General features: G+C 44.0%; 1 protein-coding gene across 1 annotated transcript; it reads right to left on the bottom strand.

Moving 5' to 3' along the window:
• Positions 1 to 336: 336 nt before the first annotated feature.
• Positions 337 to 23,928, bottom strand: LOC100699353 (cullin-1). The gene is made up of 22 exons (XM_003459470.5): positions 23,742 to 23,928; positions 12,683 to 13,102; positions 10,280 to 10,454; positions 10,019 to 10,186; positions 9,712 to 9,762; positions 9,530 to 9,620; positions 8,626 to 8,789; positions 8,332 to 8,494; positions 7,878 to 8,008; positions 7,416 to 7,523; positions 7,203 to 7,309; positions 5,583 to 5,631; positions 5,362 to 5,493; positions 5,141 to 5,258; positions 4,892 to 4,968; positions 3,938 to 4,056; positions 3,334 to 3,439; positions 3,198 to 3,245; positions 2,996 to 3,078; positions 2,790 to 2,895; positions 1,890 to 2,003; positions 337 to 1,804 (listed from the first exon to the last, which is right to left on the bottom strand). Exons 2-22 carry the CDS (start codon positions 12,820 to 12,822, stop codon positions 1,724 to 1,726), a joined length of 2,331 nt encoding a protein of 776 aa, XP_003459518.1. The 5' UTR covers positions 12,823 to 13,102; positions 23,742 to 23,928; the 3' UTR covers positions 337 to 1,723.
• Positions 23,929 to 24,087: the final 159 nt, after the last annotated feature.

Here is a 24,087-nt window from a genome sequence, read left to right as displayed (position 1 = left end):
GGGTCATTTTTATGTGCGAGTGCATCATTTCTGTTTTAAATAGAAATCAACACTCCTAAGAAATCACACAGGAGTCCTTCCAGACGACTTCTGCCACCACTTTCAGGTCAAACAGGTTTTTAGTCAAACACCTGTTTGGCAGCACAGTGTTCAAACTGAAACCTGCAGCAGCCAACATGAGATGCACAACATGAGCGTCTGCAGACCCGTGTGTCACTCAGCCTGCAGATCCTCGGAGTGATGAAAAGTCCCAAAGTGTCACAATTAAAACCAGTTTTATCCAACAGCTTTAAAAATATTTATTTAAAGAATTTAAATAATTACATCATGCCAGAGTATTTTATTATGAATTTATTATTTAAAACAGACATTAAGGTTTTTAAATCAAAATATTAAATATATCTGACTGCACTGAAACTCAAACTGAACGATGAACAAACTGTTTGAAACAGAAATGATGCACTGAGATGAAACATGGACAGCTCAAAGCTCGATCAGACGACTCCAAACCCGAGTGGAGAATCGCTGCCTCCCTGTGGTCAAAGTGCTCGTTACATTTTTCAGTTGTTATAAAGCAGCAGTGAGTAAACTCAAACATTACTGAACCATGTCTCTCCAAGTAAAAATATATTCCAGCAGCTGGTGGGCTGCAGCTCCGACTTGCTTGAATGTGGCAGCAGCGGAGCTAAACATGTTAACCATAAAACAGCGAGACGCCCTCTGAGGTCAGCGAGCTTCTGCTCAAACATTGGGAGCTGAAGAGGACATCAGAGACATCGAACACACATTTAAATAAAATAAAACCAGGTGATCATCAGGTGACCCTCACCTGTCCGTCCACCATTAACCCGAGCCTATAGCTGTGCAGTGACTGAGGACCTGACCTCTGACCCACAGAGCAGAACCATTTGAGTGTGATTTCAGGGTGTACCGGCCCTTTAAACATGAGGCGGCAGCGTGAACAGAGTGTCGGGGGAGGCGGGCATTAGAGAAATCTTTCCTTGTTTTTATTCATCACACATTTAGAAAATGAACCACACTATACAAATGTCCACCGTTCGGTACAGAGACTCCTGCTCGAACCCACCGACCTCGCTCTGACGCGACCTCAGCGGCTCCTCCTCCTCCAATGCAGTGGCGGACTTTAAGTTACAGGACCGGCGTAGATTCGGTGGGCGTGCGGCGGCAGCGGCCCGGGCAACTCCGCTCTTTATGCTTACGTGAGAATCTTTTTCGTGGTCGCTGTGGCGCAGGTAGGCAGTAGCATGCAGAAACCTTTGGATGCGGCTCTCCTCTGATTGGCTGTAGGCTATTTCATCACGCTTATGTAAAGGGGATGGGGGTGGTGATTGGGGAGGCGGGACTTGTTTATTCCTCTCAGTCTGTGGTTGTTTTTTTACAGTATGACAACAAGGAAGTGAGCATTCGAGTCGCACGGATGAGGCGGGGACGGGCGAGCATGTAGAAGGGGTTTCCCGGTTTCGAGAGGAGGGGTGTTTTCGTTCCTTCATCTCTGAGGAAAGAGGAGCGAGATGCCCCTCCCCCTCCTCGGGTTTGGTGGCGGTCATCATCAGGGTGGTCACGCTCAGAGGGATCCACACTTTATTACTCAGACATAAAATTAAAAATAAAAAAACAAACAAAAAAAGATAACAAATTAAAATTAAACTAAGGAGAGCCGGCGGCGACAGGCGGGCAGGCAGGCGGGGAGGGCGGGTGGCGCTCAGGCCAGGTAGCTGTACGTGTCCTTCTCGCCGTCCACTCGCTCCAGGTACTCCTTCTCGATCAGGATGTCGATGCATTTCTGTCCACAGGGGGGAGACAAAATACACGTCACACTCGGAGCCACACACACACACACACACACACACACACACACACGTGTGTACCTTGATGACGGGGACTCGGGGTTTGAACCGGGATGACAGCTGGTTCAGGACTTCAGCCAGGAGCTGCTGGTGCTTCAGGACCTTCCTCATCTTCATGATCCTCACTATGGCAGCCTGAAGGGGACACAGGAGCACCGTGTAAGAGCAGGAAGGCAAATCTGACAGCTGGCTCCATCACACCACCACCCTTCAAGTGTGCATGGAGCCTCGGAGAGTCAAACTCTGATTCATGCCCAGTGACCGCGCCTTTACATATGTTTACAACATGTGAAATATTTTTAGGTTTTGGCAGCAGATCCCTAAAGACGCCCTTTAACCCATTTTTTTAATTTACAGAGTGACTACAGGAGGCAGAGAAGCGGTACACGCCTCCAGTTTTCCCGCCTTCACAGGGTCGACCGTCTTGTGGCGTTTTATGTGTTTGAATCTGATTTAGATCATAAAATATTTTAGCATTCACTGTTCTACAGTTTCAGATAAGCTCACTATTTAAAACATCAGCCACCATAGCTGGATTATACACACCGTTACTTTAATGCAGATAAGAATAAAAATCTTTAGCAAAATTATTTGTTTGGATTAGAGGCCGGGTTTGTTTATGTGCTTCTGTCACACATTCAAACAAACGTTTCCTGGTTTGCTCTTGTTGAACTCTGAGATTCTGGTTCGGTAGATTCTTGTTGTGTGTTTCTGTCTGTGTGTTCATGCTCGTATATTTCTGGTCTGACTTTTAGGGGAGCAGAAGCTGCATTGTACCACTTTATGTCCCTTCATACCCTCATATGGCTCCGCTGGAGACGGAGGAAAAGCTCAGTGTTTTTTTTTTTTTTGCTCTCTGGTCTTTTTAGCACGTTTTAAACGTGATGCCGAGGGTGGAGTGGAGTGGAGTGGGAGCTGCACCTGGATGAGGAGCTTTCGATCCTCCTCGATGTTCTTGTGAGTCGTCTCCTGCTCCTGTTTCTGCTCCGTCTTCATCGGCACGTTGATGTTCACCCTCAGCTTCTTACTGCGCAGCAAACAAGAGCAACAAGCTTCAGCATCCTCCTTAAACTCCTACATCACAGGTTTATTGATTTAAGGAGGATTTAAGGTGGACCGTGTCTCACTTCTTATATCCAAGGAAGAGTTTGATGACGGTGTCGGACTTGAACTCCACCTCGTCCACGTTGGCATTCTCGTCCTCCAAAACCTGACGGACACAAAGTTTGGATTCAGGATCAGGTCTACCATTACTAAAACGTTTCTATGGAAACTAAAGACCAGCCACACGTGAGGGTTTCACCTCCTCTGACAGAAAGTGTGACTCACCAGCAGCTTCGATTTTAACAGAATCTGAAGAACTTGAACCAAAATGTCCTGAAAACAGAGCAGAGAGCGGGTCAGAGACGCCTGCTCCTCGGTCGCAGAGCAGAGCGAATGAAGGCGCTGATGTTTGTGCGCTTACAGTTTTGATCTGTGTGCTGTCAGTGAGCTGCTGCACCGTGTAGCTGTCCTCTGTGTTGTACTGCAGCAGGATGGCCATCTGGAAGGTGGAGGCCTGCAGCGTGTACCTGTCAACAAGCACAGCAACAGTAAGAAGCGGCGTGGGCTCGGCTCCTCGCGGCCGCCACACATACCTCACGACGGTGCGCTCAGAGCTCTGCAGGTCTGCAACCAGCCTGAGAGTCACCACAAAACAAGACTTCAGCACCGACCTCAGATTCTGCTCCTCTGTCACAAATATCTTAAAACACCAAATACTCACTAGAGTCCCACGTGTGTATTAATCCGCCTCTGAAAATAGTCCCTAAAGTGGTGTTTCATTTACTCCGGCGTGAAATATAAACTTGGTAAGATAGAAAAATACATTTACTGCAAACAAAGTCACTGCGCAAGAATCTCAAATATATTTTTATGTAACTTTCATGGCTGATTTATGAAACTTCACAGTTTTGATTCAGATTTTATCCTCGGGGGAAATAAATAAGTTCACCTAATAACCAGAACTGGCTGGGAGGCTGTGGCGTCACAGCGCCCCCTTCCTGTGCGCCCACAGACTGCATGCGTACCTGTTCTTGAAGCAGTTTGTGACCAGCTCTCCTTTGGACAGGTGATACAGCCAGGTGAGCTTCCTGCCGCTGTGCCTGCTGGCGTAGAACGCCGTGAAGCGCTGATAGCTCCGCTCCAGCTGTGCAGGAGGAGAGGGAGAGGGTCAGAGCCACGGTACTCAAGCTGAGGTCTGTGGCCCTTTAAGGGATCTTGTTATTAACACCAATCGACACCGACACGCGCTCATAAATCAGGGCACAAAGCTGTGACCCACTTTGAAACTTGTTTTATTTATTTTTCCCAACTTTCTAACTTCTGCAGTCGTGTGTCTGCACATCTCTGCTGTAATCTCACCTCAGCATCGTCTTTGATGACTGATCACTCAAACATCCACACTGAGCTTTAAATGTTTAATGAGAACATCAAACTGTGTCCTTCTGTTTTTAGAGGAGAGATTTAGTTAAAGAAACACTAAACTAGAGCTTCAAAAATAAAAGTTTCAGATGCTGCCGGATCACAAAACCTACGACGTGTTAAAGTTACCAGACACCGAAACATTTATGAGGGGAAAACCTTTTTTCGCTTCACTTTTCAAGGTTTGGTTGGAAAAGACATTCATGTCTTTGAACTCCTGGGATCAATAACTCATAAGAAACATTATGAAAACACCTCCAACTTCTCCTTCATGTCACATCATTAAAGTAGTCAACACACTAGCAGCTCGTTTTCATTACCAGCAGCACTGCTTGATCATGTTTTTATGACTTATTGATCCTCTGAGATGAAATGTGGGAATCCTTTTCCAATCTTACCTTGAAAAGGTGGAAGCACACACGCCTGGAGGGAGGAGAGGTTTCTTTATAAAAATCACGACTTTGATCTTCACAAGTCAGAGTTTTATCTCTGAAATCAGCAAGAACCCGAGTGAAACGGAATGAAATTAGAAAAATGAATTTTAAAGCGAGCTGGATTACCTCTGAGGGCAGAGCGAAGGTGCAGGACTGCTGGAAAGGCCAAGAGCCGGAGCTCAGAACCTGGATGCTGAAGTCCACTGTGACACAAACACAATGACACTGCTGGAGACCAGAAACTACGTCCATCTTTATACACATGTGAGACTTTATTTTGAATTTCTATTTGATTTTAGACAGCTCTGTGTGTGTGTGTGTGTGTGTGTGTGTGTGTGTGTGTGTGTGTGTGTGTGTGTGTACGTGCGTGCTTACAGTCCAGCGGCTCAGAGTTGGTCAGGTGCTTCTTGAACTGCTCGTTCAGGTCCTTGCTGACTCCGATGTCCTGGAACATTCGCTGCAGTTTGGACGTGTACTCGAAGCCGCACGCTTGCTGCAAGAGGAGAAGAAGTCGTCAAAACAACCCAGCAGTCGACACACACGCACACGCACGCTGCCTGGAGTGTGTAACGAGTGCACACAGGTGTGATTCGGACCTTGAGTTTGGAGATCATGCTGGCCTCGGCGTCGTCGCTGGCACTGTTCTGGTGGACCAGACGTTTGGCCAGCATCTTGGCGTAAAACTTCTGGAAAACGTCTTTGTCCTCGATGTACTTGAACACAACCATCTAAGAGAGGAAACACCGTGGATTGTTTGGTTTCACTGCAAAACTAAGAGACGTAACCTTACAGAGAACTGCAGGTCAGAGCATCTCACCACTTGGTTCAGAGTGTCCTCCAGTTCAGCCTCCTCTGGGTTTTTGGAGCTGAAAAGGAAACAAAAATAAACAAAATGTTTTTTTGTTTTTTTAAATCTCATGTGGAGGTTAAATTACAGAAGAGCCAGGCAGATGCTATCATCTTGTTCAGCCTCTGAAGTAAAGCTAAATCATCCCTCTGTGTGGATGAAGGATGTAAACACTGTCTCTGCTCCATCACTCTCACACTCCAAGCATCTTTCTGCTGCTCTTAAGCAGCTTCGTCCACCTCACTCGCTTTGAAAAGTGTCTTTTTGTTTTTGTCCTGAGTTTAACCCTTTAAGACCTACCATAGAACCAAGTCCACCAGAGCTTATATTATATTTTTACATGCTGTAGTGCCAATTTTGGGAGCATTTCAAGTTGATATACATCAATACAACCATTATAGCCCACATTTTAATAATATGTATGCAGTAAGTGCATAGTAATTACATAAATTGCAAAAAAGTGCAATAAACTACAAAAAAATTGAAAATCGTTTTTGTTTTTTTAACATATATTTCTAGTTAGAGAAATTTAAGAGGCTTATCCCTCAAAACTGTAAATACAAAAAAGTTGCACAAACTAGTTTCCAACCACAGGAAATTTATTTTAAGTGTCTTCATAGTTTTATTTTTGAAATACACCAATTTTTATATACTGCAGGAAAAACAAAAATAAATATTATAATGCAAATTTGCAAAAAAACAGCATGTGCGTCAAAATAAACTATTTCCAGCAGTGCAATATGAGTCCTAAGCATCCCAGAAACGACACAGAAAGTCTTAAAGTCAAACATAACTTTTAAAAACACCAGTATAGGCTCATGAGGCCCTGATGGTAAAAAAAAAAACTACATTTCCGCAAAAATGATGTCACTTCCGGTTTCTGGCAGGTAATGGCGGACATGCGAAAGTTCGTGCTGACGTCTATTCCAGCGTAGGAAGTGTTATGAACAGCTGATCGGATCGGCAAAGCTTGTTTCTGAAATATTATGTTTTTGTTGCTGCAAGCACTTTTTATGCAGTTTTTGCAAAGCTATATGTGGAAGGAAACTGTGACCTAGGACAAGCTGATAGCATAAGATGTAAGTACAACAACTCTGGTTTCATATGCAAAAAAAATTATTGCTCTAGCTTACGTGGTTGCAGAGCTACTGGGGTTTAAAAATAGTTACGCAAAACAGAGCGTGCCCGCTCCGACCGGTTTTAAAGGGTTAACAGAGCAGTCAGGATCCAGACGCCACTCAGAGTTACTGAACCCACAGAGAGAGCGCAGTCCTGCCGGGGAGATTCCCACAGTGGAACAGCATCCACTGATCAGGAAACAACAGCTGCCCAAACAAACCCGTCATGGTGCACTTCTGTCTGTCACAGAGCTTTTCATCATTTGTTTGTCCATCGTTTTACTTCTAGGACTGAAAGTGTCGACTCAGTTAGAAACAAATCACAGATTCAGAGGAAGAAGAAAGTAAGAGCTGACGAGAGCACGCTTGGCTTTATTTAAAAGAACAGCAGAAGCCTCAGAAGGAGGAGTCCAGAGAAACGACAGCGACATGCTGAGCTGTGTGGCTCACATGTATCGTGCACATCACCCACCTCTTCTTCAGTAAAGAGTCGCAGTATCTGGCCAGCAGCTCAGGAGACTTGCTGGACGACTGAGCCATCCTGGTGACGGCGTTGTTGTTGATGAACCGACCGCACGCCTGCAAAAGACAAAACCACGAGTCGAAACTTTCACCTGCCTGTAGGAATCCAGTGGAGGATCATTATTACTATCATTATTATTATCATCATCTCATGGTTACTGACCTTGTCGAGTGCGGCCACGAAGCCGGCGTCGTTGTTGAAGGCAGACATGACCAAAGCGTTGTACTTCTTATGGACGTCCAGGGTGGTCTGCACGTACACCTTGGGGTCCTGGAAACACACACACACACACACACACACAGGTCAGAGCTCATTTATATTCACTCATTTGCTCCACTTTTCAGTCGTCTGAACCATTTTTAACAAAAACAATAACAGTGTGATTCTTCTGTTAGTACATCTGATATGGAGCTCAGTTATACGTGTCCACATTCTCTCCATCAATCTGTTTTAAAAACAAACTCATTTCGTCTCCGTGTCTGTTTGACTAACAGGCCACACGTTTATCATCTCACTGCTAACTGACAAACAAACGAAGCTTCAGAGCCTTCTCTCCTTCAGGCGACTCGTTAAATTAAACTAGTGAGAAACACTGAGGTGAAAAAAAGAAAAAGTCCTGCGTACGTTGAGCGCTGCCTCGCCGCACTTCTCGATGGCAGCCAGGCCCTGGTTGTGGATGTGGGTCTCTAGAAGTTTCTTCAGCTCACCCAGACCGTCTGTGATCCGCGACACCAGGTTGTACATCCTGCCCAGGTCTGAAACACAGAGAGGAAGAGCTGCATGTGTGAAACACCAGACCATCGTTACTGGAGATAAAAGCTTTGAGTTATCCAGGAGAGGTTGGATTGGTGGGAGTGTGTGGAATGCAGCGCGCACACACACACACACACACACACACACACACACACACACACACCAGAGTCCAAACTGTTAAAGTTCCTTTTAAGCGTGCATTGGGGTTCAGAGCTGTAAAAATATTTCACTGTCAGCGGACGTCACGGTGCCGCCTCTTCCATCCAGCAGGTAAACTGATGACCCCAAAAAGCCCAAACTACGTGGAAACAAACGACACGGCTACCTTCGTTCTTGTCAGCGTCCAGGAGGTTCTGAAACTCGGTGTGGAAGATCTCCAGATGCTTCTCGATGAGGACTTGCTCACACTTCCGGGCCAGTTCATCCTGGGTGGATTCATGGAGGTAAACCTGCACACGCCGCTGCTCCTCCAGGAGGCGGGCCTCCGCCTGAGGAAACGCACACGGAAAAGAGAAATCAGGAAAGCAGACAGACTCCGGTCACGGCTCAGCGTTAAAAGCTCCACATGTCTCTGCTCATTCACCCACAGCTGTTTGCAGCTGGACAGCACAGCGCCTACCTTCTTCATGTACTCTGTGACGGGGTTCTGCTGCAGGAACTCTGTGCTCTCACGCGTGTAGAAACGTTCTGTGTCAGTGAGGAACTGACACTCAAAGTATTCTTTGTACACGGACAGCGTGGGGCCTTTGGCGAAGGCGTCCTCCTCGTTCAGGCCCAGCTCGACTGCAGCAGGACAGAGGTGGGATTAATGAAAGCCGGTCAACATGAAAACATCCACATCCCTGTTAATACATCCAAAACAGAAGTGTCTACAAATGTAATTTAGTCTGAAACGATCCTTTCATTTAAAATAACAATCATTGAATATCTGCTCGCAGACAGCAGACAGATTCTGACTCAGGTCGGATCACGTGTCAGTCACAGTGAGCAACCAGCTTCATTCAATCCTGTGTTGCTGTGGTTAGCATCAGCTGTGAGGAGGCATCTTCACATTTCTTCATGTTAAATCTTAAACATAATGTATGTGTGACCTTTGCAGAATAGATGTTAGGTTACTCGGAAATCCTTCAAATCATTCAACAGCTGCACAAAAATCAGTCAGAAAAATCTCCAGCTGGGTTTAATTAGTCAGATTTTCAGCTCCTGTGAACACGTGTGCAGACTCCAGCACCTTCACAGGTGGTGCATGGGGAGTAGATTTCATTTATTTATATGGAAGTGAGACGGGTTAAAACACTGCAGACAGTCTGCTGCTCTGATCACCGACTGGTTTTCGCTGCCTCTCCTGTTAAACCCAACACATGACGTGAGTCTCACAGCCTCTGTTCAGAGTTCCCACCAAACAAAGTAGAATTTCACATTAGCCTGAAAATCATCCACAGCTCTCAGTCTGTTTCTGATCATTGCTGATACTCATAACCTGCTTGTGTCTGGTTACTCCTCTGTTGTACTCGAGGACCTACCATAAGACTGGACAACACCACTGATGAGCCGGGTGTTGATGGTCTCACCGTTCCTCTCTCTCTCTATCAGCTTCAGAACGGCGTTTGTTACCTGACAGGGAGAGAGGTTTGGTTCAGTAAACATGCAGAATTCAGCATTTTAATCACTGTGCTGTTTCTTTAAGAAGGAAAACTGTGCACACCTGTTTGTTGAGGGGTCGGAATAAACACTCCCTCCAGGTCACGAGTGCCAGCTGAGAGGAGGCAGAGTGAAAGAGAACCACAAGTTTAATAAAACAGTTTGTTTGCTATGAATCTGTTTGTACTGTGACCTGGTCAAGTAAAGCTTTTCTGTAACTGCTGTTTGGGGACAGGTGACATATTTAAATTGGCTTCTTAAGGCCTTCTTCCTGGACCTAAAGTACATGCTGGAACTACATTCAGCCCAAGTTTTTAACTCTGTGCATTCAAACAGAAAATCTGTGGACATTAAGGAACTGTCAGACTTACCGAGTATATCTCGTAGATGCCCTTGCGTCCCTCGTCACACTCTCGTCTGACCCAGTGACGGTTGAGGTAGGCGCAGATCCCGTTGAGGACCTTACTGGAGAAACGGTAGTCCTCCCACTGCTGGGTGTAAAACTTCAACACGCACTCGTCCATCAGATCCTCGCCATCCTGCGGACAATAACACGGAAAGCAAAGGGAGGAGGAGTTGAAAGGTGTCCGTGGTGCGCTAGGTGAGGCTGTGACTGGTATCCGTGGACTCACCTTGAGTAGGCTGGTCAGGTAGTTCTTCAGGAACTCCTTGAGCCGCTTGTAGAGCTCCAGGCCTACAAACTGAGCCCCGCCTGGAGTGGTGGACTTTTTGGAGGGCTTTGCTGGAGGCACGGAGCCCCGGCCCTGGCTGGACTGGTGGACGCTGGTACAATAGTTATATACATGTCTGATCGAAGGGTTAAGGCGCACACGTCACATCAGGGTAACCGCTGCATTCCTCACATCTGGCTGCTTGTAACATCATGAGCAAGTATGTGAGGAATGTCCTCCGCTGTCGTTCTCCCTTTTATGCATGAAATCACAGCACATTTCCACAGAGCCCAGTTTAAACCTGGGCCGTCTGCAGGGACATGACCGCAGCTTTGAGCTTTCACAGCCGAGTGGATTTTATTTCATACTTCAGGGAAATGTGCAACCTTTAGCAGGAAAGGTGCACGAGGGGATAATCAGCTCTTCAGACTTTATGCTCACATCACGTCCCCTGCAGATGCATTTTATGGAGTTAAATAGGTTAAAAAGACCTTTTCTTTTACATAGATAAACATTATAAAGCCGTTTGAAACCAATTTTTAAAATATACTCAAAGGTTAGAGAAAAGAATCTGTGGAGGTCAGATTACAGTGTGGACATTAAGCTCAGGGTCAGTCAGTAATCGAAACCCTGCAGCAGCATATTAAAGACTAACCTTGTGTTGTCAGTCTCAGATAATCTGTTCCCTGAAGGTCTGTTTGGCTCCGCCCACCAGGGACCCTTAACATGAACTTCTACTGAGAACAAAGTGAACTTCATCCTACATGTTCCCTGTGCTGATGTGTTTGTATGAGCTTCACCAAACCTCCAAACATGGCTGTCATAGGTTTCAGTCTGTCACTCAGAACGCGGCGCATCATAACGTACGCTAACATCAACATCTGATCATTGGGACTCTTAACTCTCAGTGTTTGTTTGCCTTTAGAAACCAAAACCTGTGTGAGAACGTCAGAAGAGCTAAAGCAGAGACAGTTAAAGCAGCGATGCCATGAGATTAACACTGAAGACGTTGATAGTTCAGCTATTTATGGCAGGAGATTAAGAAATCTCCATGTTCTTCCTTTTAGGCCAAGTGGCTCTGAAAATGAAATCGCTGCAGGCTTATGAATATACGCCACCTATCTCAGCTGTGGAGGCACTCGTACAGTGTCTGCCTTATTTATGGTTAGTTTCTTGGCTGCTATGACAGAAATTTTTAAACGTTTGGAAAAAATAAACGAAATCTTTATCTCATCTGGAGTTCAATCATCTTATTTTCTATTTAGTCTTACAGTTTGTTGTAAGTGTGGATAACTGAGCGTCTAATAAAGAGTTAATGGAGTCAAATGTCTTCATCAGAAAGTGAAATTCTTTCAAACACAATTTCTTCAACCACAAAAACACGTCTCTGAATCAAAGGTTTGCTTCCTGTTTGCTCCGTGTGTGAAACTCATTAATGGAACAAACGACTAGAAAAAAGGTTTGGGCTTCAGAGAAAAGGAAGTAACACGCTCGTGAGATTAACCATCTGAAACAAACACACACGGAAATATTTGCTGTTAGGTTGTTAACTTTTAGCACTAAAGGGATATTGCAGTTCTTTTTAAGGCAGCCACAGGGATTAATCATTAGAGGCAATAAAACAGAAGTTATGGCTGCTTGAATGTAGCAAAAATCCTAATCAGGATAACTTTGGTTAATAATGTAATTCAATTTTTCAACTGCATTTAGTTTTTATAGTGCCAAATCACAACAATAGCTGCCTCAAGGTGCTTTATAGTGTAAGGTAAAGATCCCACAATAATACAGTGGAGACAGAAACCTGATTATTTAACACAATTATTCTTAAACATCACAGTTACTGGACCTGTGGCTTTTTACAGGGGATTTCCTGTAAGTAAAACAAATAAATACGTATTTTAAAGACAGATGAGTGGATGGTGGGGATTGGAGGGGAGTCAGAGACAGACTAGGAAGCGTTTCTGACCAAAAACTGCTGTCGAGCCTCCACCGCAGGACGCCTGCAGCGAACACAGCCCAGCGCGGCAGCAAACGCAGCACTCGAGCGACTACAAGCTGACAGCCCACTGCCGTGTCCTGCCAAAAGAGGACCTAAGATCCTGAGCAAGCCAGAGCCAATCCGGAGCAGCTGAAGCCAACCATGAATAATCCTTCCACACCTATGGAAATCTCCAGAGCTTTACTGCCTCTAGATAGATCCCGTTACGCCAGTGTCAGACTGCTACTCCGATGCTTACTGATTGTGCCTGCTCCTAAATGCCCCTCCTGCCTTTTGCTCAGTAACACACTGGTTTATCACACTTAATAAAGCTGGTTTGTATGATCGCACACACACTCAGCAGCACTCGCAGTCACACAGGATACGTGTAGAGTTCCATGTAGCGTGACTTGGCCATACTTTGCCGCGTGTACACCTGCTGGATGCCAGCCCGCAGGTCGTCCCATATCTGGTCCAGGCCTATCTGTTTCAGTCCGTGTGGGTTCTGGGTCCTATTTGACGACATCGTGGTGGAGCCCAGCGTCCTCTCCGCTCCCTACCAATGCCCTCCCTTTCCTGCTCCAGTGAGCGTGTGCTCCTCCCCCTGCGCCTCCTCTCCTTCGCTTGATTTCGGTCCCGACTGCCTCACTCTGCTCTCAGAGTCTGAAGTCCATCTGGGGATGATGGCAGCGGCCTCAGGAAGCTGGTCGTCAGTTGTGTGAGACGGGAAGGGGTCCCACTCTGCACGCCTGGGTGGCGCTGTCTGCCACTCCTCCTAAAAACTTCGGCACTCTTCACCAGATGACCTGCAAAGAAAACAAACAGACACAAAAAGCCACCTGATTAACAATCTTTAAAAATAAAAGCTTCACCAAAACTTCTGTTTTTAAGGATTCACTTCAAACATACGGCACTGAAAAATCACTGCAGCAGGCCCTGCAGGTGATTAGCCAGGTAGGTTACCTGGATTTACCTTGTTGACACCTGGATGTGAGCCGGCAGACACAATGCTGACCGGACCCTGGCGTCAGTCAGCTAATGAGATTAGCCCACTTCAGCGCTTGCCTAGTTTCCCTTACCACAGCCTCACTGTACAAGAACTCCACCTCCAGTCAATAAGGGTTTTTTTTGGTTGCTAGGAGAAACGCACATAAACACAATAACCTGCATTTATAATCTGTGTTTACTTTGGAAGCATGGGAACGCATTCTTGGAGATCCAAAATTAATCAGAAAACACTGAATTGTTGTCTTGAAAGGCTAAAAACAATTAAACAGGTCTGTTTGGGAGTTTTCAAACTATTGGCGTACTACTGAATAACTCCTCAGGTTATATTTTGAAAGTTTGGGAAGCCAACAGGCAATTTATAATTGAGAAAAAGAAAAAAAGAAAAAAAAACACTGGCAAATACATCAGATAAAAATTCAGACTGGCACATTTATGAGGGGGAAAAAACCTTGTAAAGTCTTGTCTTTATTATACGAGTAGAAAAAAGGTGTTGTTGGGGTTTGATCATGCTTCGTGCGAGGTAGTGAATTTCTTTCCAGCTCAACTTTGGAACGTGAAGCCATGTGGTTCCTAGATTCAGGAAAGAGTTTAAAATCCCATCCTGTGGGAAAGACTGAGTCACGACTATCGCACCACGAGGAGGGTAAACATCGGCAGCACAGAGAGGCCGGATCATTAGGGACAACAGAGAGACCTCCAGCTGTAATTTCATCCCTGCTGACAGGACATGAGCAGGAGCAGCGTCAACATCTCTGAAGCCACAGAGACGCAGAGAGACCAAGACACTCGGGACAAAGCAGCCAGAGGTCTGAACTACAATCCGGTCACACACCACACCTTTGGCTGGTTTTAGCACAACAATTAAGCCTAAAAAAGTTTACACGATTTTTTTCACTCGACTTACTGGCTCTTTGTTTTGATTTACAATCACAACCTGAAGAATCTGTATGGTTAGGAAATATGCACAGGTAGCAGTATGTATGCTCAAAAAGCTTATTAGCTTATGTTCTGTGTTGGCTGCCATCGTCCTGTCAGGAAACAGAGTCTCTCACCAACTGCAGCCCTTGCAGCTAAGATTGAGTCATCACTTGTAAGGACGTGGTCTAACAGAGACGGTGTAGTGAGGACTGAAAACCGAACTTAACTTATAAAGAAGATATCTTGGGACAGAAGGCAGAGTAGATAAGGCTGTTCTTAGTTACAGGCCTTCAGCTGAGAGCACAAAGACTAAACCAGCACATTTCTCTCCAATGTTGAAGTCCCAATTTAAAGAATACAATCTGTCCTCAAACATCAAGTTCATGAACTTTGAAGTCACATGAGGCTAATAAACCTATTATTGGTATTATTTTATTATAAACAGCTCTATTAGTTGATATAATTACACCAACTAAAGTAAACAAACGTGTTTTATGAACATTAGCTGACCATCCAGGAATAAACGACAGATTGCTGTCCTTAAAATCACAAATAACCTCGATGGATTTTTGAAGCTCTGCAGGGAAACCACAAAAGTGAAATAAAGAAAAGCTGCTCGGCACGAACCTTGTGAGTTATTAACATTTAATGTTATGTTTAAAAGAGAATGGGTAATCATAAAAAGACACGGCTCACTGCTAGCCGTGTTCATAATTCTGACTATTTGAGAACAGACATGAAGGAGAAAACAGACTGAAGCTGCTGCTGTGTGACTGGAGGAGGAAGAGGAGGGTGGACGGGCACAAACTGCTGCTTCGTGTAGGCAAGCGCTGCTATATTTAGCAGGAGCAGGCATGACCACTCACGGCTATCAGGGCCTGATATTCAGGACGTGACACACGCAAAATCGTCTGTTTACTTCCTTCCAACGACCAGTCTGGGCGATTGCAGGTAGTTTCAACTACAGCTCTGCTTCTGAAGCCATAGAAAGTGAAACACTGGAAATGGGTCTTTAATTGATACCTTATGTGAGCGTCTAACAGGCAACTACTCAGGTATAATACGCAGTGTTCAGGAAGAAATAACCAACTCGTGTTGGCTTCTGTCTGACTAGAATCACAGTAAAACTCGCTTTCGTGCCACCTGGGCTACAGCACCTTCTTCACTGCTGCGGGCTTATCAAATCAATTCCAAAGCCCTACTTCGCCTCGTTCTCAAGTTATTGTATTCACAAGATTTTCAGAAAACTTGTCCTCAGACCTTTTGACCTTGAGGTCGCGTTCACTGAAATTCATGCTCCTAAATCACCTCGTTCACAAACCTGTCCTCGCCACCCGCCCATCCAGTGGAGAGACAACAGATTTCTGTAATTCTCACTTGAGACACTGCAGTGTGATGAAGACGAGCGCTGACGCCACTGAGGAAGATCCTAAACACAGCAATCAGCTCCAGCTCAGCTTGTTTCAGACAGGGGACATCCCCAAGGAGTTATTTTGATCTGTGAATCATAAAAAGCTGCTCTAGTATAAACACTAAAAATAGAAATGAGTGTGATGTCCACTTCACAGCAGCCTCGCGTGTTTGTTTTCCTCCCTGAACTTATTAACAGTTTCATACTGAGTCAAGCTTTGTAGCCTTTCTGCTCCTCTTCAGCAGATCCTCACTTAAACTCGCAAAAGGCAGCCCCTACCTGAGCTGTTGCCGTGGCAACTGGGGCAGACAATACCTGTGAATACTCATTGGACCAAAGCAGGTAAGAGTGTAGGAGCGCTCAGTCTCCGCCGCTTCCTGTTCTTGCAGCGGCGAGAAAGGTGCCCTTCACAGCAGCGCTGTGATCAGCTTTCAGATTCCCACAGCAGCAGGTATCCAGTGCCTGACCTATAATCAGCCCCACAGCCGTGTGATGGTGAGTAACAGGAAACGGAAGCTTGCAGAGAGCTTGTTGTGAAATGGGAATCCCAGCCCACGGTTATCAACAACGCCTCTGTGTGCAGCAGGAAGGCAGCGGAGCTCAGAGGTCGTGACTTAGGGCTGTTCGATATAACGATATATATCGGATGACGATATAAAAACGTCTATCGTTTCATTTTACGCTATCGTTTGTTTCGTGGTGTCGCAAAATAAACTGTTTACGGCAATATTTTTTCATCGTTCTGATGGTCACTGTAGTGGCTATATTAATTTCCTAAAGTTCTCTCTTTCTCTTATATTTAATATAACCACACTACAGACGAACAAGCGCCTGTTTTTATGCGTTGTCGTTAGCAACAACGATGGTAACAGCATCGCGTGTCCACTTGTTTATGTTCCACATAAACCTTTCACAATAAAGCTCAAGATCCTGTTGAGTTTTTTCAAAATAAACTGAATCACATCAAAGAGCAGATTATTTACGGTTGAGAAGTAAAAAAGAGCCGTCAGGTGTTAAAAAAAATAACCCTTAGACTAAAACGTTAGAACAGGCTTTTCCCCGCAGCACGCCACGTAATAAATACTCACAAAGAAAACGGCGGCCGTTACAACTTATGTCTAAAAATGTATAATTTCATGCATCGGTTAAAACACTCGACTCCAGCTACATGACGCGCAGCTGGAAACACTTCCCGCAAGACAGCTGCCCGAGATTCACAGATTTTACAGAAAATGTTACATTTTTGTGATTTATATCGTTATCGGACGATAGAATTCTTATATCGGGATATGAGATTTTGGTCATATCGCACAGCCCTATCGTGACTCGTGTCCGCGGACAGCTGACCCAAATAAGTCTGAACCACAGACATCAACAAGACCCGCAGGAGTCTTATTGATGTCAGTTTATGAAGAAGCTTCATCATGAGGAGCAACAAAACACCACTCTTCTTCTTTGGACTTTAAGATCTCAGTAAGTGCAGGAGAAAGCCAAAGCACCACCTGTGGCTTCCCAAGCGGTTTAAGTACACTGTGCTACTGGCCGCTAGGCGCGCTAACAAGCACACTGACAAAGGTGCTGTATTAACTACATTCTTCTCATTTCAGCGCTCTAATCATATGCTTTATGTACAATAAGAAGTTAATTATTGTACATAAATTAACTTTCTCCCTGAGAAGAAACACGCATCATTAGGAGACTGCAGCGAGCGCTCGCGCACCAGAATGGTCGTCAGATGGCATCATGACAACCATTACTAACACAAACTACGCATTTCTAAAATGGCCCTGCTGAACAGCATTCTGGGTAATGCCAACAGTGTGCTGGGGACTGGGCGGAGCTCATTCAGAAACAGTAAAGACAGAACGATGAAGAAAAGAGCAGAGACTTCAAAGAGAGCCATGTCTGCCACTTTTAAACAGTCAGACTTGTTTCACTTCATTTCTTCTTCTGTCCTGATTTTCATTGTGGGCGGGGCTTCAGCACCTCCAGGTAACCAGGTAAGTCAAGAACAACATGTCACTCAAAGTTTTAAACCAGGAGACAGAAAAATCTGTTCAACAAAGTTATTCATTCCAAAATGGAGCTTAATGAGCCAGATGTGCAGACGTGTGAAAACAGCTGTCTGGGTTACTTCCAGTTTGTTTTCATCTCCACTGTTTCTATAACTTACTTTTAGACTTTGACACTTTGGCTTTGAAATCCTATTTCAATCCTGTTCATTAAAACCAGCCTTTCCAAAATAAGTGTATTGTAGTGTAGGTCATTTTAACTCACACCCCCCCAAAAAGCTTCTCCCAAAGTCAAGATTACAGTTACTTCTTATCAGAGACAACTGCAAACGGTTAAATGCTTTAAATCAGCAGCACAATTAGAGCCAATGAATAAACCAAATACTAAAGCAGAAAGTCACTCGCTCCACAGCACTTATGGCTTCAGTTCTATTTACACGTCAGTGTGAACAGCGTCTCACAGACTTTGTACCGGAGAGTTGGCAGGTTTATGACACACCTCTGTCAGGTCAAGCCCAGAAAAATTTGCTGTATGTTCTTACCCTGCGGTCGGCTGCTGCAGAATAACTTCAAAGCCTCTGTGAGCTTTCATATCAACCTCTCTACCTGATAATTACCTGTAACCACAGTGTGGCCGACAGGTAAACCTACTCCCGAGGTTCACAGCTCACCTGCATTTTTCTGGTTTCTGAGCTCGAGTCGAGCGTGAGAGAGGTTTGCTGAACGGGAAGGAAGCAGGAAGAAAGAGAGCGAGGAACAAGCAGTGCTCAGTAAATCAGATTAGCCCAGTATCAGTGTGTCTGGGACAGACTCCACAACCTATTACCCTACATTTACCAGGAAACAAACCAACACCTGCCAGCAGTGCTCACATGTGAGCTTTACCAACAGAAGCAAACATTAAAAATCAGCCGAATCTGAACCACTGTGACATAAATCGGCTTCTGATGAGCACACAAACAAAACAACTTTACAATCAGCAGCGTCACATCCAAGGATCTCAAACATCAAGCAGACGAACCCTCAGAGTCCCAGATGATACAACAGGATCATCTTAACTCGTGTGACCAAGAGTACACATTACTATGTACAGCTGTACTTTTAATCATAACATGCTTCCTAAAATGAATTCATCACAGATGTTTACAGTAAATGATCCACTGCTGTGGTGAGAAGAAGAAAATTCAACTTTTTTTTTTATAATTACAGCAGATTTATTTGTGTCGATATATTTTTTTTTAAAGTGAGGACCACCCGAAGAAAATTCCTTGGTTTAATTTACATAAGCATGTAAGCATAAGCAAGTTTAATAAAGCGCTTGTTAAACGAGGTAAAACTTCAGCTCCCAGAGGCCACCTGGGTCAGAAAAACCCTGTACAGGTCTATATATAGTTTGGTGGCACTGACTGAACTGTGTCGCAGACCTGGACAGAAACCATCACTGATTCCTGTCAATGATGCAGTGTGAGGTTTATTATAGACAAAAAGAATTTCCATCTCTTCTGGTTATTATCATCATCAAGGACATTTTACAGACATTATGAATCAGACTAATTTAGGAAGTAATCAGCACATCAGCCAATAATGGAAACATTTGTTCCTTTGCGCTCTATGCACTGATGCACACCCTGGATCAGCTTCTACGCTGACACCAACCTAATCAGATTGATTATGGCCTTAATTAAATCTATGCTCAGTTCACTTATGTCAGCTCCTCTCAGTTTGAGCTCATGAAACTTTATATTAATATCCTTTGAAATGTTTGGAAAAACACTGATATCAGGCTGGTACACTCATATCTGTACGTATATTCAATTCAAGTAAAACTATATGGTGTAAATTTCTAACACTGATATTAATGTGAACATCACATACAGTATGTTCAGTAAATTTAACCAAGCAACAGAAATAAGTACACGTTTTCCCTTTCCCACCTTTAAATTTCTAAATCTCTTTATTAGCTGTTTCCAAGTATTCCTAATGACACCGTCCTGTTTACAAAGCGCGTCATGTCCCACAGAGATCACAAGTCATCTTTACACTGCTTTAACAGGCAGATTTCAGGCGTCCATGCTGAGCAGAGAAAGGATGAGACATCTGAACTCAGCATGAGGCAGCGAGCTGTTGTGAAAGAGCCCATCATGAGGAGCAGAGGGCAACCAGAAAAAAATAATAATAATAATAATAAAAAAAAAAAATAATCACTTTACATGCATATTTCCCATCACGTTACACACGGAAAAGCAACATAACTCTGCAAGCCTCAGAATGAGGGATATCTGAGTGCCACAAACAGCTCCACAACATCAATAAACGTGTCAGGAGGAGAGCGCGCAGGCTGTATTTTGGTGTTATTTCAAGCTATAAAGAGGCTGACCGAGCTCAAAATATGACCGAGCATTTTCTTTGTTGTGTTTTGCCCTGTGGCAAATCCACCAAATAACCACGTAAGTGAGGAAGGATGGGTCTGCAGTTATTTTATCGTGGTTACTACACAAACCCAAGACCTACAATAGACCTTCTATACTACCCCTCAGTTCTTCCTCTGTGTTCACTCTCAGCACAGCCTGTAACAGCAGGTCTGCAGGTCAAGGTCAGCATCAATATTCAGCATTTGTTAAGTTATTCATCAGTGTCCAGCATTACATTTTCCATATTTCCAGAACATGTTAAGAGTTTTACTGGACCATTTTTCCATTACTACATATACTCCTAGCTGGCTCCATCTACAAAACAACTTATTAGTAGATTTTTTTGACTAATATAAATAACAATAATAACTAATTAGTTACTAAAGCTTTTAAGATAAATGTAGTTTAGCACCTTGTGCACCTTTTACACTCGCCCTTGTATGCTGCTAGAAATAAAGAGGCGAGGCTTCACGTTGCTTAAAATAGAGCCCAGTTTATTATTTTTTAAGGAATCTGTGTCGAGCTCCACGGAGCTGATGAAAAGGACAGGAAGTCAGATGCAGAATCAGCAGAGAGAATGAGCTCAATTTTCAAAATAAAAGACCCCAAGCAGACCAAGTTCTTCTGAAACACTTGGAATATGATTACAAAGCTGGAACAAAACAGCATCAGTCATGGCACCAAAGACACACCTGGTGTGTTTTTGGGGTAAAACTCCAGCAAGGTTTACAAGAATCTGCCAAATTTACAGATGGAAGCCAAACAAGACGTCTGTCTGTTTACAGGCAGATTTCATTTCATCTTCCTTTCTAATCCCACAGCTTTGTCACTGTAAAACAAACAGCAGTGGATGGGAACAGCTGAGGAAGAAAAACACTTTTCTTCATGTTCATGCTTGCTGATCAGGTAACACCTGCTGTAAAGGTTTAGATTGTGATCAGTTTCAAGTCAAACCTTGTTCTTTAATGTACGTCTGCGTTAACTTAACCCTTCTGAAACCCCGGTTTACAGTTCATGCAGATCTACATTCAGTCACAAATGTGAAACAAACTCTTCGCCTTTTCGCTGTATTTTTCACGACTCTAATAAACGTTTCCTCATTTCAGTACCTCAAACACTTCATTTAATGGTAAAACCGGTTGATACCAGCATGAAAAGCAAATCAAGCAAAGGTTTGATTCACAGGTGAACTCAACTGCAAGGAGCCGGCCAATCAGTGTGCTCGACGTACTTTTTAAACTCAGGCCATCAAGTTCTGTTGAACCTGCACGTGCTGAACAAAAGTGTAGAAACAAGATGACGTGAACCATCAGACACGCATTTCAGCTTTCAGCTTTTACATTTGAGCAAAAGGGCCAGTAAAAACAGCAGGACAGTAACAGGTTCAACAAAGGTGTAAATATAACTGCTCTTTGGCATCTTTGTGTGTTTAGACTCTGAAGACGGTAAAACAGATGATGGTGAATACCTTTAATGTCTTTGGCCCACTATAATAAAAGCCTTTTGTCACCTGTTGGCCTTATAATCAGTTTTCTTTTTTAATAACAAATAGGTGACGCCTCACTTATGAGGACAAAAGTGTACATGAAAATCCAATAATTAACACTGTCCTTCAAAATAAAAGCCCTGATAAAGAAAACTAGCAGGCGTTAAACCCTGAGGAGAAACTTCTCTCTTTAAAACTCATCTGAACTGCAGCATTTTAAAACACTGTGGGAGAATCAGCTTTAAAATCAATATAAGGACAAACTCAAAGAAGGAGAAAGCACAGGTAATAAGGTGACTCTGATTACACAATTTTGAGCTGATTATTTCACAATTACATACTGCCGAAGATGCAGATTTATGCAACAAAGTTTAAAACTTGGACTTTACCATAATTTGAGTCTATTTCGACACCTAAAAACACATATTTAAACACTTCATGCCATTGTGGGGGGAAAAAAGTGCCCTACAGCGCTTCATTTAAACAGCAATGCCCTCACTTCTTTATGTTTTTCTCCCTGAGGAGCAAAACTTTCTGCTGGAATATTTCTCCAGCTTTCTGAAGGTCTGTCAAAGTTTTTCTTTGGACTTTAGCTGCTTTTTCACTCTGTTTCAGGCCAGTTTCAGAGGGAAAAAACTATCACTTTTTCTGATTTGTTTAGCTGAATATATTTAATAAAAATGCAGAAGACATTTCTTGCACTATTAGCCAAAGTCTTGGCATTTCTTGACATGTTGTACAGTGAGCCCTCAAAGAAAGAAAGAAAAATGTATCAATCCGAATTTAAAATTTCTGTTTGTCAATATGTACTGAGGTGAGGAGAGCAGCACACCAGTGAGTGTCTACAGCCACTGGGGGCCCTATCATGCTTCATCCAGTGGTGTATCAATGGTCAGAATTATAAACAGTGATGTTTAGATTATGAGTCACCATACAATACCATGGTTACTCATGAGAGCAATGAGCCCACACACACACTGTCCGTGTAGCAAAGACATATATGAATAGAAAACAGACAACTGACGACTGTCAGTTATGGATTCACCTCCACAGAGCCCCACAGCACTGAAGCACTGTGGGATCATGTTGACGGACCAGAACAAAAGACAAACATCCAAAGAAAAGCTTTGAATGTCTGAAGCCTGGAGGACTTTTTAAAGAGTGCTCAGATAACATGGCTCAAACTCCTTAGACTTGTAAAAACTCGGATTTTGCTTTATTTATATTTTAATTTTTTATAAATCGCTGCACATATTTCCCATTACTCCAGAAAAACACAAAGGAGTGAGGTGTAACTCAACTCAAGACTTTTGCTCTATATTGTCCTGTATACTGACAAATACTAGGACTCCATAAAAGGGAAGAAATAATAAGTGAACTAAAGTAAAGAGTTAGAATCCTGTGCAATAGTCATTGACTCTTAATATCTCGTTTTAACGATCAGGGTCTAAAATAAGTGCACTATTTAAATTAAGGAGAACTGTAAGGACGTATATCCAGGAATCTCGATTAGTATGAAAACAGACGTTTTCCAACAGCTGCTTCCCTCTGGCAGCTCAGTGTCAGCAGTACCTCTGACTTCGAGCTTCTCCTAATATCTTAGGAAATGAGCGACCGTATCGCTGCTCCGCTTCACCAGTTGTTCCAGGAGTGTGTCCTGTTCGAATGACCAGACCGCACCGCACCACACGGTTCACAGGGATGTGCTCGAAAAAAGCCTACCCCCGACGGATACTTGGACATATTTGGAATATAATGATCCCCAGTATCTGTTAATTTGGAAAATATTCACTGTGATTATTCCCCGGAATGGAGTCAGGCGCTGCTACGCAATACTGCTAGCTCCCATTAGCCTCTGAGGCTCGATTAGCCTGGTAGCTCCGTCTGCTGCCCGAACGCTGGATGGACCAGCTTCAAATCAAAGCACAGCCTCTATGTGACCCACATTTATCAATCGCTTACACACATGTGTGGTACTGGGACTGTATTCAACATAAAGGCTGTCTTCTTACAGTCAAAGGCAGAGGCCAGGACAGACTAACAGCCTGGTGTAAAATGGCAGCCTAGCTCCTCGAGCTTCTCAATAATGAGTCAGGAAAACAGTTCGCTAACCGCCTAGCATTAGCGTGCTGGCTCTCCGCTTAACAGGCTGAGAGAAAAAAAAATCTTCCCCGGCCCAGCTCTAAAATGTCACCTTACCATTTTAAAGCAGTCCCAGTCACTTTGTAATCGCCGGATGAGTTGTTTTCAGGCCAAAAATCGGTGTCCCGCTGCCGTCTCTGAGTGTGTTTGCTGTCGGTGGCTAACTACGACTGCTGCGCTGCTTCGTTCGCACAAAGATCAGCTCACAGCGCCGCGGCCACTGACTGCAGTTGCCTTCAGGCTCCCTCGGAAATACGCACAGCACCGCCGACACACGCATGCACTCTTTATTATTAAAGAATAGGAGGGCTACAAAATACGGACGTTTGTTTCTGCCACTGAAAAAAAAACATACCAGACAGAGGTGAGACAAAATTTAAACCAACTGCCTCAAAGTTGAACT

This window comes from Oreochromis niloticus, linkage group LG9, assembly GCF_001858045.2.
Source record: "Oreochromis niloticus isolate F11D_XX linkage group LG9, O_niloticus_UMD_NMBU, whole genome shotgun sequence".
Taxonomy (NCBI): domain Eukaryota; kingdom Metazoa; phylum Chordata; class Actinopteri; order Cichliformes; family Cichlidae; genus Oreochromis; species Oreochromis niloticus.
The sequence above is the reverse complement of the archived record's forward strand: the minus strand, read 5'-3'. Positions and strand labels throughout refer to the sequence as shown.

Bases quoted from the DNA above. Each gene is read 5' to 3' on its own strand.
- LOC100699353 (XM_003459470.5), bottom strand. From the start codon at position 12,822: ATGTCGTCAAATAGGACCCAGAACCCACACGGACTGAAACAGATAGGC. The intron at 7,524-7,877 runs GTACGCAGGACT...GTGTGTTTCCAG, and splicing joins GCGGCGAGGCAGCGCTCAAC to GACCCCAAGGTGTACGTGCA. The intron at 5,632-7,202 runs GTGGGTGATGTG...TTTCCTTTTCAG, and splicing joins GACTCTTTACTGAAGAAGAG to CTCCAAAAACCCAGAGGAGG.